This window comes from Anopheles funestus, chromosome 3RL (assembly GCF_943734845.2).
Source record: "Anopheles funestus chromosome 3RL, idAnoFuneDA-416_04, whole genome shotgun sequence".
NCBI lineage: Eukaryota > Metazoa > Arthropoda > Insecta > Diptera > Culicidae > Anopheles > Anopheles funestus.
Window position 1 is genome coordinate 29,063,188 of NC_064599.1, and position 16,175 is coordinate 29,079,362.

At 39.8% G+C, this 16,175-nt stretch overlaps 1 protein-coding gene across 3 annotated transcripts in view; it reads right to left on the reverse strand.

Moving 5' to 3' along the window:
- Positions 1–285: 285 nt before the first annotated feature.
- LOC125767569 (RING finger protein nhl-1) overlaps positions 286–16,175 on the reverse strand; it is a 51,728-nt gene continuing 35,838 nt past the window's right edge. For all 3 annotated transcript variants that reach the window (XM_049434281.1, XM_049434279.1, XM_049434280.1), the window contains 2 exons: positions 816–1,043; positions 286–741 (listed from right to left, as the gene is read on the reverse strand). In XM_049434281.1, coding sequence (XP_049290238.1) covers positions 830–1,043 — 214 coding nt within the window. In that variant the 3' untranslated portion in view covers positions 286–741; positions 816–829. The remainder of the gene's footprint in view (positions 742–815; positions 1,044–16,175) is intronic.

Consider the following 16,175-nt stretch of genomic DNA (forward strand, 5'->3'; position numbering starts at 1 on the left):
CCGTTACCGACAAAACTGGAACGCATCGTAGAAAAAGCATCGAGATAAAAGTAATCTAGCGCAAACATCGCTCGGAGCAATTTCTGCGATAGCGACCACCGAAAAACATTCCACCAATCGGTTTTGCAATATTGAATTTCGGATGCAGATTGTTGTGGTGCGGCAGCCTGCTATCGAGATGATATAATACCGATCACAACGGGTATTGATTTCGTTCCCAACATTTTACTTGATTCCTTTTCCACTCGTGCGTGAATTAAAATGTATGAAAGTACGCGGTCGCAATGAAAACTCCAGACAAAAAAACACTTTTATTCCATCTAACTATCTAGCAAAAGGCAATGCAGTAACGGTAAGTGACCCATGCCGAATAGGCAGCCTACCATTACACTAAAGTCGTCTGCTTTACATAAAAACTAGCGAGCGATTTGGCGTATTACAATTCTTCTTTACGGGCCATTTTTTTTCTTTGTGTATTTAATGAGATGTATGCGGTTAAAATGGAGACAAAAATGAATGTCATCCTGCGAAGGATTTATATGAACGGCGTACCGATGGAAGAGAAAAAATGGTCTTGCTGTTTGGCTATGTTGGGACAGTTGAAAAAGGTGAAGCAGGTGATATACATATCGGTCGAGGTAACCTTGTTAGAGAGAATAACATAACCGATAAGAACCATCCACACTTAAAAAGCTAGTGCTCAGTGCACGGTACCACTGTTGGTGCGTTTCTATTAAACGTCTATAGAAAAGAAGAAATAAACAAAACAAACAATTAATATGGGACGAAAATTTATTCACCGTTAGCATGCTTACCTTCAACAGTGGCTCTAAAACACCTGCACACGATGGTTCTCGCGATCGCACACCAGTATGTTACCGTTCGACATGATCGCGACACCCTCGAGTCCCTTGAATTCCGCATCACCGGAACCCCAGGAACCGAACGCACGCAGGAAGCTACCGTCCGGATGGAAGATCTGGATGCGGTTGTTGCCCGAATCGGCCACACAGATGTAACCCTGATCGTCAACCGCAACACCCCTGGGAGAAAAAAAAGAAATGATCGTATAAGGGGTATTGAGCGAAAGTTTAAACAAATACAATAAATTAAAGAAATAACATAAAATTAAATAATGGCAAAGAGAATGAGAGAGATAGAGGAACCGAAATGTTCTCAAATGGTATTAAAAATAAAAATTTAAATTTGTTTTGTTTGTCTGATACGTTATCATATTAATTATCGTTCATAAAATTAAGAACTTTAAGGCAACTGGTCTTAAAATCTTATGTGAACTAAATTTAGACAAATAAAATGACCATCAAAAATTACATATGAATTTAAGTGTTGAGTATAGTTAAAGTTTTGGGAACTTAATCATGTTTTATTATTTTTGTGCATTTGTTTTGACATCAAATATCCTTTTTTCCCTTGAAACTACACGACAGCACAGTTAATGTATACTAAAATAATCAGCCATGCTCAAAAAAGATTCCATATCACTCCGGCCGAAAGGAAGCAATAAATCATTAAGCTTGCATCTTAAAGAATTTGTTTGTCTAAGCCACTTAAATACAAAATATCAACAAAGTGTAATAAACTCTTGACTTTGCCATAATCCCACCAACCGCCTGAATGTAGCAACAGCTCCGATAACATAAAATCTCAATGACACTAACCGCCTTCAGTTCGCTGAAAGATGACCAATCTTTCCTCGATAGCTCCATCATTGGATTAGTGTCAATCAAAGGACAAGGCTTCAGCGCGGACAAAGAAAGCGCCCGACGAAAGGGCTTACCATCGGCGTCTCGTTTCATCAGCACGTTCGGCACAACGCCGTTGAAATGTCGCGCGGGAAAAGCGACCCCCTCGTACACGTTCTTCGGTCGCAGATAAAAAAAAAACGCCAATGTCACTGCCACCACTCTGGGCGGTGTGGCAGGATGGCTCGATAACATTGTGTAAATTAAAGTGAGGAAATAATTTCAAAAAGCAAAATTCAATTACGCACGCAAATTGGATCAGCACGGGGCTGTGTATCTTTGTGTGCGCCGCCACATCATGTCGCGGACCGGGTTTGCAATGTAAATAGCTTGGGAGAACAAAAACGAAAAAAAAACAAGAAACAAATAGACCCAAACAGGGAGAGCAAAAAAAAAAGCATTGCCTATGTAAGAACGAAATTGACCGAAAAAGAAAGCATCGGCTTTCAGGGATGATTCCATGAAAACTAAAACACGCTGTTTAAGTATGTGCGTGTGCTGCACGCGAGAAAGCACAAATCTTCCCCCCATTGACACGAACGCGTCTCAACGTTGCCAAAAATTACGCATTGTTAGAAGATCGTTCTGACGTTCATTTTGCCACATTCTTCAGCACCGGAGAGATTTCATTTCGTCCATTCATTTTATGATTGAATTTGTGTTACAGTTCGTACGGGGAAAGCATTTCATTTTCGTTACATTGCACCCGAAGAACGCTTAACCAAAATAGGGGGTGAAGGTATTTGGAGTATAGAAGGAAAAAACCGCACGCCCTACGGTACACGTTTAACGAAATTAAACGCCAATGACAATCATCAATCATTCTAATATTGTTTTTTTTCGAGGTTCAGCTGTTGAAGCTTTTGGCAATGGTAAATGAAAGGAAACGTGAGGAGAGAAAAAAAACAATCCCAACACCAGTAGGTTTACAGTGGGCCCGGCGTGAACAGCAATTCGAGCTTTATCACGTGACCGGGAAGCGTAAGTAGGCGGTATGGGAGTGGAAAACTAGTGGAAAACTCATCCCCTTTCCCACACCCGGTACCAACATGCAGATGTAATCTGTCATCCGACCGTGGCAGTTGGGGCTGCATGCAAGAAGCAATTTTCTTGAGAAGCGTTTTTCCACGAACAGGTCATTGCGTGCGACTGTTTCGGAGAATGCAATGGCGAAAGATTGGCTTTTCTTTTGGTGTCGAAGATGATTTTTGTGGAGCACGTTTTGGGCATAGTTTTTGTAGTGCTTCGAGTGTATATTAAACAAAGAGGACAGGATAGGACAGGAGGTTTATAAGAATTATTTCATATTAATCAGATTGTTTTACTTAGAATTTCCCATTATTTCCCCACACAGTCAGCACATGGAAAAAACGGATACAATGTACAATTTTCAAATACATTTTTCACGAAACCACGTTTTTCAAATCGGTACACAGAATATAACATGTTCACCAGATATTCTCTTTGTTTTCTCATAGTATTAAGTTGTTTTGTTTCTTAACCGCAACGAAATGTCAATGGGTTCCGCAAATTCGTTATTTTTCACAGCGGCTAAATGAAAGCCCTCTAAAAACGTCAATTTTTGTTTGACTACAGATGGTTTTTGTATATAAACATAGAGGCCGTTATCTGTTTCGTTTCATAGCCATCAAGTGAGATCGCGCATGCTGCGAAAAAAAAGGACTGGGCGCCTCCATCATCAATAGCTATCGAAAATAAATTTAAATTTAAATATTTTTTCTTGTTCTGTTACACCACCACATCAATTGAGATCTTGTTTCTTACCATTTCTGGCTTTCAGTGGCTTTATTCACATATATCCCGATAGTCATCCCTTGCTGTGTGAGGACGGTCCAAATGATATTTGGTAACCTGTGTCACTACTCAATTCAGACCTTTTCAATGATTTATTTTATGTTTCATACTTGTTTTTTGAGTTTTTTTAACAAGAAAATTATTTCTTTTTTGCACATTTTAAAATATAATTAACGGAACAAACAACAATTACATATAGCTAATTTTTCTGAATAACCTTTCCTTTCATGTTCAGTGGATTAAGAATTAATCATAATAAAAATGTATTATATGAAAATTATTTCAATCATTTTACTACATCCAATATGCTTTCGGCATGCTTCACTGTATTGCTATTCAAAAACAGTTTCACGCTACACTTCACATGGCTCAATGGTGACGCAGAAAACAGATCACTTCTGTTTCCACTTACAAATCGTCATTCACTTCCACCAACGTATCATTGTTTTTCGTTATGCATATCGCATGTAACGTACTGCCGTTTCCAACTCAATGATGCAAAACGAAAATAGAAAGACGATTTTTGCACCGGGAGTCATAACGTCGGAACACATTCGTACGTTTCAGTTCGCGCAAAGGTGGTTTTATTTTCCACGGAACACGATTTATGACAGCTTCCCGATTCCAAACCAATGGCTTCCTACCAAACAAACCGCAATAGATGCCAATCAAAGCTGCTCACAAAAAGAGACTGGACCCATCGACAGCGGAAGCCACTACTAGCCAGTCTTGGGTGTGCTTCTATCCAATATTGATCGGTGACGGGCTGACACGCTTATTTCTCATTTTTATGCCGGTCCCATTTCGCTAGCCCCTAACTTAGTTCACAAAATGGAAAAAACACGTCCCGGCACCGTTATGTGATGGAAAGCTTTGATCTTCGACAATCCGAAATGGAATAAGAGATGGATCAAATTATTTCCAAAATTTAATAAATCATTCATTGCCGAACTAATGCTGGTCGGCGTTAAGTTCGGTGGATGAGCACGGTAAGGAACGGTTCGCGTGCGGGTCGACAGAAAACAGTTCCACAGACAAAAGTCATTCTTGTACGAAATGTGCGAATAGTCAGCGAGCCGGTATGTCAGCAGCTTTGGACTAAATATTGCTTACCCATCCAGTCCCTGGTGTGGTTTGTTCTTTTTTTTTCTCTATACCGGCAAGTCGTGCCGACCGTGCCTGAGACGATTCTTAGAGCTTTGCATCATTGGTTCCGTTGAAAGCGCACAGAAGTACGGGAACGGTTTTTTGGTACGTGGACCGCTTCGAACAGCATAACTCGATGCGGGCGTAATTGTAAAACTTTCCCGGAACTATAATTTGCCCTACCCGGAGGAGGTCAGGATGATGGACGCTAGCACCCGAGCTGTCGCAAACGATGATCTGACCGATGTCGTGCCGGGGCTTGGCTAGATCATGACCGGGAAGGGTTTTGTTTCTCGAGTCAGCAATTAGATTTCCGCATGCAATTCGCTGCGGCCTGTCAGCATGTCCACGGCTTGAATTGTAATTAAAGTTTTCCGATGGGTTGGATGGAGGGTGGGGAGTTTGTGCAAAATTGTACTGTGGCTGCTTACTTTTGTACAGCAAAATGATATTGAGCGGCCACTGATCAATTGCATCGATGATAGTGATGATGTGAACGTAGAACAGTAATCAGAACAGTCAGGAAGTTTCGGTCGGCGAAAAGTTTAATTACTTCGTTAAGATATGATAAATTTGCAAGGGGGATTATTGTTTTGGGATGATTTACGCCTTCGCAATCAATGGAATTGTGGAGCAAATATTTGAGCTGTAAACAAATTTATTCAGTCGTTATCAATTCACTGTATTGTGCTTGTTGATTTAGAAGTGCTTTGAGTGATTTGGAGCTGTTTTGTATTATAACTTAGTTTAATATTTTAAAATATCCCTTATAGATCCATTCTCAATTAAAAAGCATCGAGTTCCATCCATGCATCACTTCATGTTTTGACTTCATCTTGATTGGAGATGGTCTCTTCTGGTCAGCCAGAACAGTTAGTAATAAGAATTCAAATGCTAAGCATTTTTTAAACCAGGGTGGAAACCTGTCATAGGGACCCAGTTATGTTGATAAACAACGGGACCACCCCCTGGGTTGTCTACCGGATTCTTACTCGATTTAACCACCTCAGACATTCAACAATACCTCCGAGATCACCAACTAGAGTATTACATCAGAGTGTTGGTGTCGACAGATAAGGCTCGTCTAGGCGCCGAGCAATGACAACCTGGTTTGCTCATTTGGCGTGTAATTTACGATCGCCATTGTTTGCTTAGGGGCTTCCCGGTGGAGCATGTGATAAACGGCGCCAGTCCACACGGCCGGGCCGGGTTCAAATCCCATCCGGACCGTCACCCCGTAGCAAGGACTGACTATCCGGCTACGTGGTAAAAATAAGTCTAGTAAGCCAGAAATGGCCGGCGTGACCTATAAGGTCGTTAAAGCCAAGAAGAGATTGTTTGCTGTTTGGGCTAACGAGCTACTTTGGCTACTTTGGTGCCGTACAGCCTTTAGGAGTACCCCAGAGGAGTACAAAAATCTCAACAGTTTACTACTGTAGGATTGCACCAGCCTCAGTACGTTCCCTTTCGACGCGAGTACTTCGCTGCTGTAGACGAGCCACATTGAATCTGTTTGCTTCTGCAGTATAGTACCAGCTACTGGCAGGACTTAAGAGACCCTGTCTGCTGCCCGCTGAGGTGTACTTCCTTCACTCCCTGTGATCTACTAAGCCATAATCTCTTTCTAAACAAAGATCTATGATATATGAGTATTGGTTCATAATAGACCACACATTTTTGTTCTCACTAAATAAACAGCATAATCTTTTGGTTTGGAAGAAATAACTTGCTGAGATAGTTCTGAGATACTCCAAGTATCTTTGCGAGTTCTTGGTGTGTTTGTACAACATTATCATCGAGTATCTCTTCTAGCTGTCCATCCTCAAATTTTCGGGGGGCGCCGTACACGTTCTTCGTCTTTCAACTCAATATTATCTCATTTAAACCGTGCAAATCACATCGCACTAATAAACGGACCAAGTTACCCTACAACGGTCACCTGCGTAGTACACGGCTGCAGCCTGACGCTCTATTCTGTCTTGGGCGGGTCCCACCATGGATAATGGGACTGTGTACGGGAGGGGCTGTTCCGCCTTGCCGCCGGCGAAAGTCCCGATATAATGAACTCGCAACCCCTTCCCTTTCCTAGTCTTCCTTTCTTCAGCTCTTCCTTTCTCACCAGAAACTAAAGAGACTTATTTGTCTCAAAATCTCAATAACAACATCGCACTAATTGTTTTAGCCAGAGTATGATTACCATAAACATGTGTAAAAATACAACAACTTTCAGCAACTGTTTTCTTGTTGTTGTATGAATGTAAATATATACGTTTTTTGTGGTTAAAAGAATTGTTCGAACGTCAAGTTATTTGCATTTTCCCATCGAGTGGTGATAAAAATAATAAAAATTTAAAAATAAAAATAAAATGTCAAGAAGTCCGGATATCTCTCTGTAGATCTAAATTAAAAACTTACTCAAAACAACAATATTTGAGCATTTTGGTTGTAAACTTTGTCCCGCTAGCCGTAAGATTAGTCCACGAACCCGTAACATCTTTTATCGATTAAAAACGGCGTCCAACAATTTTCAAAGTAATTCCTTCAGTGAAAAAAAAAATAACAACAACGATCTATTCACCATCGAACGGGACCTGACCACAGCCATCATAATGATACGATTCGAACTTTTCTAGACCGCTTACCGAATTCACCCATCGCGGAATGTTGCCAAAAACATTGCAACAATTTTTGGGGTGGAGGACGTTCTCTCTCTCTCTCTGTTTTTTTGTTCAAAAAAGCAATCCATCAAAAATCGACATTAAGTTACATTGGCCAGCGGAACCAAACCCATCAAATGACAAACATTCCCTCGAAAAATACAAAAACAAGCCCAAACTTGGCATAAAAGTCAAGCACACGCACACGCTCATATAAACTCCGCTTATTCATAATGCTGGGTTGGAAGTTGCTTAACGTTTTGCTTCCCGTTAAAAACGGCCATTCAGCCCAACACGGCCAACAGCATTCAAGTTATGCTGAACTTATGTTGACCTCCCATTGGTTCCCGTTTCACCACTTCACCACTCACCATGAAGTGTGTTCCGCATACACAAAAAAAATACATAAATAGGATCCGCGTAGGACGAAATCGTAAATAATTGGAATGCTGAAATGATCGATCTGCCACCGTTTGGTTCGAACGAATGGCGTTTTTTTGTTGTTGTGTTTTGTTTTTGTGTTTCATCGCTTTGGGCAAAGTTTTTTTTTCTCCTCCTAATGAGATTCCATTGGCCTATGGCACCTTCACCGTTTCCACCGACTTCGTCACAGAAGAATTGTGTTTTACTGAGCGTCTTATGCTATTGTTTAACGTTTTGCTTCATTCTTCAGCGTTCATTCCCCTTCCCGCGTTCGCCCGAAAAATGTACGACGATGCGCGTATACTGTCACGTCGTCCTGGATGGACCGGATTGGATTATGTTCTCCGAACGGCTAAGGACACTCGAAGGACATGCTGCGAAACAGCTTTGGGGTGACAAAAGTTCTTTTTTTCTTTTCCCTGTGCTCATCCATCTCATGCCGGTTTTTGGTTGCCTCCCCCCTCTCCAATACCATTTGTCCACCCTGTCGCTGTATGAAAAGGGGTCACGAAGCTTTTGGCCCAAAAAGCGAAATACACCGGAAAGGACATGTGTTGTAATTTAGCGGAAAATTAATAAACAAACGGCACCAACAGCTGATGCCGTTAGGGTGTGAGGTTTACGTAGCAAAGGAATGTTTCAATAAAAATAGCTTTTTTGGGAGTTTCTTCTTCTTCTTCTTCTGCTCTGCCCTGGTGCTTAAGGAAGTGAGATTGATGGGAGATACGAAATATGCGAAAAATGTTGTAATGAAAGTTTGAGCCAAGTTTAGACGAGCTTGTACCGGGAGGTGACATATTTTTAAATCGCTGCAGTTGCTCCTTCAGATATGGATTGCTAATGGAACATTACAGAGTTACGTGTTCAAATGAGAAAGTTGTGACCCATTTTTAGATTCTTTTCATGTTAAAGTTGTAATGCGTAAAGGTTGTTGTGGAATCTTTTCTATTTTTGGGGCATATTTCACAAATTAGCTGTCTATGGGAACTCTGTAAAGTGTTGAATGGTTACTTATGAATTAATGTAAACTTTACAAAATTCTGGATCAGACATGTGAAACACATTGTAAACAGCTAAGTTCTTCAAAAAATAAAAAAGCCAAGTTCTTCCAAAAGTGCCCCATGATTAAAATTGACAGATATGATCTTCAAAAGAAACACAATTGTTGCTCAAAAGCTCAATATCAATTGTGTGTTATTGACCTACACAATTATGCTGTTTGTTAATTTGCTGAAATACTGGAAATAGACGTAATATTTATTCTTGTATTGAAATTATAACTCCTCTCTAATCTTATAACCTCGGCTCTGGTTATTTTAACGCGAAAGTAATCGATTCTGTCCCTGAATCTTTGGTTATATGAAATTCGAATTACATTTCAAGCAGACTCCAAATCACTCGGATCAATCGGCTAAAACAGCATTTCACCAATCCGGCCCCATCAAACCTGCCAGCTACCAAACATTAGTTTTGACATTACTGACTTTAGCTGCTTCCAATTGTACCTCTTCACTTAATAAAATCTCTCTAAGAGTGATGTTCTTGCAGTGAATAATATAATTCTTCACTGTAATCATTCTCTAGCAGCTCGTAGTGTAATGTTCGTCATTCGAATGTTTAAGTGTTATCACTCTTTAAGAAGCTTTACAACCTCACAGTACAGTAAAAACATAGATAAGGTGCAAAGGGCCAACAAGTCAATCAAAGCAATGACCCTTAAAAACCCAAGGCTCTGTTACTACCACAACCAATGACCTTCATCATCCTAACAAACCATACATGATACTATCGCCCAACGTAAGTATTGTTTTCAGTAGGTGTAAGACAACAATCAACTACAACGCCCCATAGTTATTTGCCCGTATTCAAAACTTTCCCAGAGCTACCCGGAAAAAAGGATTTTTGCCCCTAAAATTTTCCAACAAAACGTACACCCTTCGCTTCCTTTTGCGGTGTGCCACTTATGTGGCTAAAGCAAGCAGAATTAGTTCCTGTAACAACACAGTAACGAATCGACTTGATCCGCATCGGTTTGGTATCGTTTTACCATATCTACACATCATTCATGGTTTTTTTTTTTGGGAGGGATTGGCCATGTTGGGCGTGTGGGAGGCGATAGGCAAGTTGGAAAAGTTCAGCTGAAAAGCAGACAACCCAAGGCAAATCATGTACATATATGCGTTTGTAAGAATCACTTGATACCCATGCGCTTAACTTTTGCCTTCTCGTTGGTGATTGTATCGATGGTGACGATAGTCTTATTCTTCAATAGGTTAAGTGAAACGTTGCTAAAAAATAGGTTTCTATTGCTTAAATTTTTATACATTTATATATTTGATGAAACATTAAATTCGACAAACATTAAATTGTGAAAACCGTATGCCACTATCAAATCTATATCCCAGAGAATTCCAGGGAAATTAACTGCGAAAAGGTGAAAGGTTTCACAACAGTTCATTTGCAGAAATAAACAATACCTACAATGTGTTTTTGTGGAAAAGTTTCATCATACTTATTATTCGGTACCGAAAATAAACTCACCACGCGCTCGGTGAATCGGAGCTGCTGAAACTATTTGTTGCTCAGCATTATTCCTCCCTTCAATCAGGCCAACAGCTGGATGAATTGATTGCTTTTAATTACACGGCGATGAGAAAATATGCTGGTTCATTCAACCCCACTCACCATCTGGACATGTATCGATGCCCTACGGCAGTATCGATAAATTCCGGTGTATCGAACTGAGTGGCAAACAAAAATAAAGCCAATTAAAATAATTTCCATCAAACACTGTCGCTTGTGTACAGCAATCAAGGTGTGTTTTTGGAAGATACCCTTACCCTACCGGCGCACTGTTAATCGAGAAGAAAAGTGTCAAAATCTAATTCAAAGAAAAGAGCTTTCCCCTCGAGCGGGAAAAAAGTGGCGGGGGTGAGCCAAAAAAAGCGGAGTTCACATGACAACGAAACCAGAAAGCGGTACGAAACGGGTACTTCTCAGAACTAATTTGCCTGGTGCCCGCGGTGATTCCACCCAGTCTACCAAACTTCGTCGAAACCTACCAACGTTCGGTACGCATACACTCACACAACGCTGGTGGTCCAATATCCTTTTGACCCGTTAGCGTCAAACACTGAAGATTGGTGAGTGATTGTGAATGATGGTGTCATACCAACCTGCAGGGGGAGAGTTCGCCTTTCATACCAGCACAACTGCTGGAGCATATCGTTAACAAGATACGGAACGATAAATCTCTCTCTTGCACAGGCATGGCACAACAAAAAAGGGTTCGCCTGTTTAATTTATGAACAATGGCAACGTGTACCGGACCCATCCATTCCTAACCCATCACAGCTCACTCCAATGCGTCGATTCCCGGGGATCGCCCAGTTTGTTAAGGTGGCAAAATGCGTTGACAAAAATTCCACCAGAAAAAATACTCACACACACATAAATATAATATAACGGTCACATTGAGGCGTACTTCCGGTGTGCAAATATGAAACAAGTGGAGGAAGAAGCAAAAAAAAAAAGGTTCACTGAACAGGAAAGTTGATTCGCGGCGCTTGACAATTTTCCACCAACCCTGAACGCTTTTTTTTGGGGGCAAGGAATTGTTGGGTATGGCAGCATGTTTTGTTTGCTGGATGGTTCATTTTCGCCAGGTGTGTTACAGTGGTACGGAGCTAGCTGATTGACACGCCAGCTGACAGCTATCCACGTGCGGTTCAGTTTGGAGAACTGGGAAGACTGAAGTTTGTTCGCTTATGTTCATCAGGAAAGAAGTAAGTGATCGTAAGAAATTGAAATACTTCCTTTACTCCTGGAATATTTTATTAGTTTGTCGTTCTAGACAGTTTATATTTATAATATATTGAAACGGTAAAAAATTGTACACACTGTACCATAAGTGACATTATTTTTAAATAAATAAAAAAAAGAAATAACTTTTTATGTTGTTTAATGTCCTTAAAGCAACGATACAATTTTCTAGGGGACGTTAACAACTCCACATAAGACGAGCGATACATTCCGAAACTTCAAACAAAGATCTATTTCGGCCTTGCATAAGAAGAACAAGCGTCTCCATTTTTACAATGCCTATATTTCAAAAGAAAGATAAACCCGTCAAAAGAACTTTTCTTTAGACATTGATTTGTCTAATATCCTTTGTTTGAGGCACTATAAGAAATTGAGTTTGCGGCATTTATTTTTATAACGTCAAACATTAAATAATTACGAATTACTTAACGATTTTAAAACTATCAATTTCTGATAGCAATTTACAGATGTATGGAAATCATGAAAATGTTTTTGTTTTTGTCTTTCAACAACCCATTTATTTATTAAAATCCCTCGCCATTGCAGTAATTATGTTCGTCATCAGCAGATTATAAGATCTGATCGGAACATCACACCGATTGCGATTTAAAATCAATCAATTGACATGGTTCCGGGAATTTCCAATTTACAAAAAAAGAATTATTTTTAATTAAATGTGTAAATAATGTGCGTTTTCTCGCGAGATGATTTCATTGGACATTTAATTTAAAAAAATTCAAATAAAGTAAATAGAGAATAACTTTTTCAAACAAGCTGGTTGCGTATTTTTCTTTAAAGCTATAGTGATAAAAAATTATCACATAGTTAATTTTGGTAAGTTGAAATTGATTTGATTTTTGATATGATATCCCACAGAGCGAAAATAATCATAGCTTATCAAATTTTAATTCAAAATTGCGTTTATATTTTGATTAATAACCTAATTGACCTTTTTTAATTAACGCCCAAACGTAATCAATACATATCGATTTCATATTATTTATCTTTTTTATAGAAAGCACTAGTAGAAACAATTGCACAACAATTCAAATGAACTGGAAAAATATAAAGTAATTTTAGTGCATGATTTTAATTTTAATAAAGAATGGTCTTTCATTACTTGCTAGGAATCTATTTTCATCAAGCTCAAATATCATTCCAGATATCAAGCTAATTTGATGTTTGTTACTGATATCTTTACTTGATTAAAATGATAAAGAGATTGTAAACAATCCCATTGAACCTCATCGAAGCGATACAATCTAAACAAGTCACCCGATAATTACGCTTATTGTCCACACAGGATTGTATCAACGAACGCTTCAACGGTACACAAACTATAGCAGAACAATCTTATTAAAATAGTTATTCGCTTCATCAACCTGCCTCGGTTTGGTTGTAATGTAACAAACCACGTACCAACCTTCCCGCCCTTTTGTTCATTAGCCATCAAAAACCATTATTTTGCTTAAACGACATTAACCAAAGTATCAGCGCTGGCAAAGCACATGCTTATAACGGTCACTAATTGAACGCTTCAAAATTGATGAGATAAAACATGAGACGGTACGATAAATTAAGGTTAGAGCAATCTTCGCTCAGCAGCTCATCGTCGCGTGTAATCGAACAAGCCACACATCGGAACCCCGGAAGCGTCATCATGCTTATGTTGGTGGTTTTTGGCCTTCACCCATGGAGAGTGGAGGGAACATGCATTTTCATTGAAGCGCACGGTTGCTCGTGTGTTGCAAACCACTCCAGGAGACAAAGCTTTCGCATGGAATAACATTGACACGAGGTTTCACCGGTGTTCGGAGCATAATTTACTTGCACACAAATTTTCCATGTGAGAAATGTTCCAAGCTTTCAACTCGTATCTGAAAGGGCTTCGGGCTTCTGGAGGTGTCCGAACCGTACCGACGCTAAACGACTACCACCGGAAGCTTCTTAAATGCAACCGTACGAGCAAGGTCCGGGAGTTTTCGAATCCAAATTCCGACACGTCTTTGATGTACGGTGTACAATTTCCCGCCCGGTGACAATGACGGGTGATGAGCACTACCACAACGACCACGACGACGACGACGACGACGACGACGACAGACTGGTTGACTTTTTGACACCTCCCTCAGCTATATTCTTATGCTTCGTGTAGCTTTCCTTCCCGTGCCCTATCCGAAAGTCGAAAGTCGAATCCACACTAAGCCAGGTCGACTATCACGTAAGGACAATTTGCAGCTACATTGGGCGTGATTTCGTCACGTTCAACAGTTCCAACGAATTCGCCCCTGTGCGCTGACCTTGGCTTTGATCCTTTGGTGGACACATTTTTGTGTCACATTTTAAATTGTGCTTAAGAAGATAGTTTCGTGCAACGGGTACCTGTGACCGAACGGTCACGAGTTGCTAGTAACCACACACACACACACACCTTAAGGGCCCGGTGCAATCATCACGGCTAAAAAAGGTGTGACGATGTTGTGTGCAAAAAAGGAAATAAAATAAAGAAGCTGCCTTATAGGAAAGCCACCAACTGCAGGACGCACCGGTATGCCAACACTCAGCACTAGGTGACTAGCTCGGTACGGTATGCAATTGGATTGGCAACACCGGCGACAAATCCGATTCCGTCGCATTCGCCCATGCCAAAGGTTCCACAAATGGTCAAATCCCGGAAGCAAAACATTTATCGTACGGTGGTACAACATTTTCATTTTAATCCTGCCCCATTCCCCCAAGGGAACGATCGGTTGCTTCCCAAGGACTTCGGTAAGCATGAGCATTCTCGGCCACGTTTGAACGGTGCTCCTTTGTGGGTAGGATTCGTGTAGAAGGAATCTCATTTTTGGCACCGTTCGTGATAAAATGTCACCATCCAAACCCTACCAGGAAGCTGGTATGTCGTACTCGAGCAAGGAATTGTCTGTACCTTTAAGCTTCTATGGATGTGTGTGTGTGTTTGTGTGAGTGTATATGGTAACTAAATTAATGTTATTTTATGTGATTGTAATCGGACCATCTATGGGAGCTGCAGAATCCCTTACGGCAAATAAGGGCTCTGTACAAGAATGACCATTTGGAAAGGTGACACAGGGGTTAAGGTTTTATTAGGTAGACAAGTGAGTTTTACTCATCGTTTGAGTAATGAAATTGAATAGAGTGAGATTTCGTGTTTTAATTGGTGGGGAATCTGTATTTCACTTTTGCCACACAAAAAAAGGTAATTAAAAAGGCATATTCCAGTAAATCTCACATTATTATTTAATGCCGTTGGAGATTGGTGTGGGAGTCAAGCCATCATGATTTTTTTTTCTACACATATGATGGTCTAGTTCGTACAAAAGAATTTTTTTGTGTGATAAGGTCGTATGAATATATTGTTTCATGTTTTCATAAAGATGTCCAAGCTTTGAATAACATTTATTGCATATAAAATATTACCATTTGTTTGTCTGATTTATTTATTACAATATGACGTTTTATGATTCCTTCACAGCCAGGACGTTTAGAAAAACAGATACTACAAATTGGCACCTATTTATATATGTTTTTGGTAAAGACAATGGTATTCATTTAATGGAAAAAATATGACTTCTGTTATCATTAGTTTTCTTTATCCTTGTTGGCTTGGATTTTCCGATCCAGCATTCAGGTGAGTGCATGTTCAGCAAAAAAGGTTAAGATTGGTCTTTTTTGATTAAAAATCGAATAACTTTAATTTTTTGTTATTATTTCATTGTTTCGTCTCTCGAAGATTGGTGCACAGTGCAGTTATTTTTTTATTCATGAAAAACGGCCTGGCCGTATTGCTACACAGACGCATCATAGTCATTATTTAACAGAATAAGAAACAAAAAATATTGACAAATACATCAACACACATATGATAAAAAAAAAGCCAATTTTGTACCCAAAAAAAAAAAAATTTTTTAAGTACAACAAAATTTACACAAGAAGTTTTTAGGACAAACAGAAAATATAACACAACTCTTTTGCTAACACCTAATAGTTTATCAACCTTGCCCGCTCAGGCGGGAAAATGGAAATTGAAACTCTCGTCAACATTTGTCATAATTTCAATCACAAAACGATGATTTCTAGAATGATGAAATTTCCGCTGCCTGGGACAGTTTCGCATCCGTACGGTTGTGTTGCACCAGTTGGGAATTTTGCCCTATCTTGTAATTTGTAATTTTGCTACCTAGCAAAATATGCCACTCAAATGTTCCCATCTCATCGCTCATCCACCTGTCAGACGCAAATGAGGTTACGGCATAATTTCACCTCAAAAACCTTCCTGTTAGCCTCTGTTTTTTTTTGTTACTGCTGTTTTGTTTTGGAGAAACTTTTTCTCGTAATGAATTGCTTAAGAAAAATACATTATTTCAATGCGGTTCGAAAACTTTTCACCACTGAAAATTAACTTCAAAACAAACACCTCCTCCCCGTATATCACCATATCCTTACAGCTCACCAAACCTGTACAGCAGTGGTCGGTCACAGGGCGTTAACAAACTCTCCCGCAGTGTAGGATAAATCGCAAAAGGGG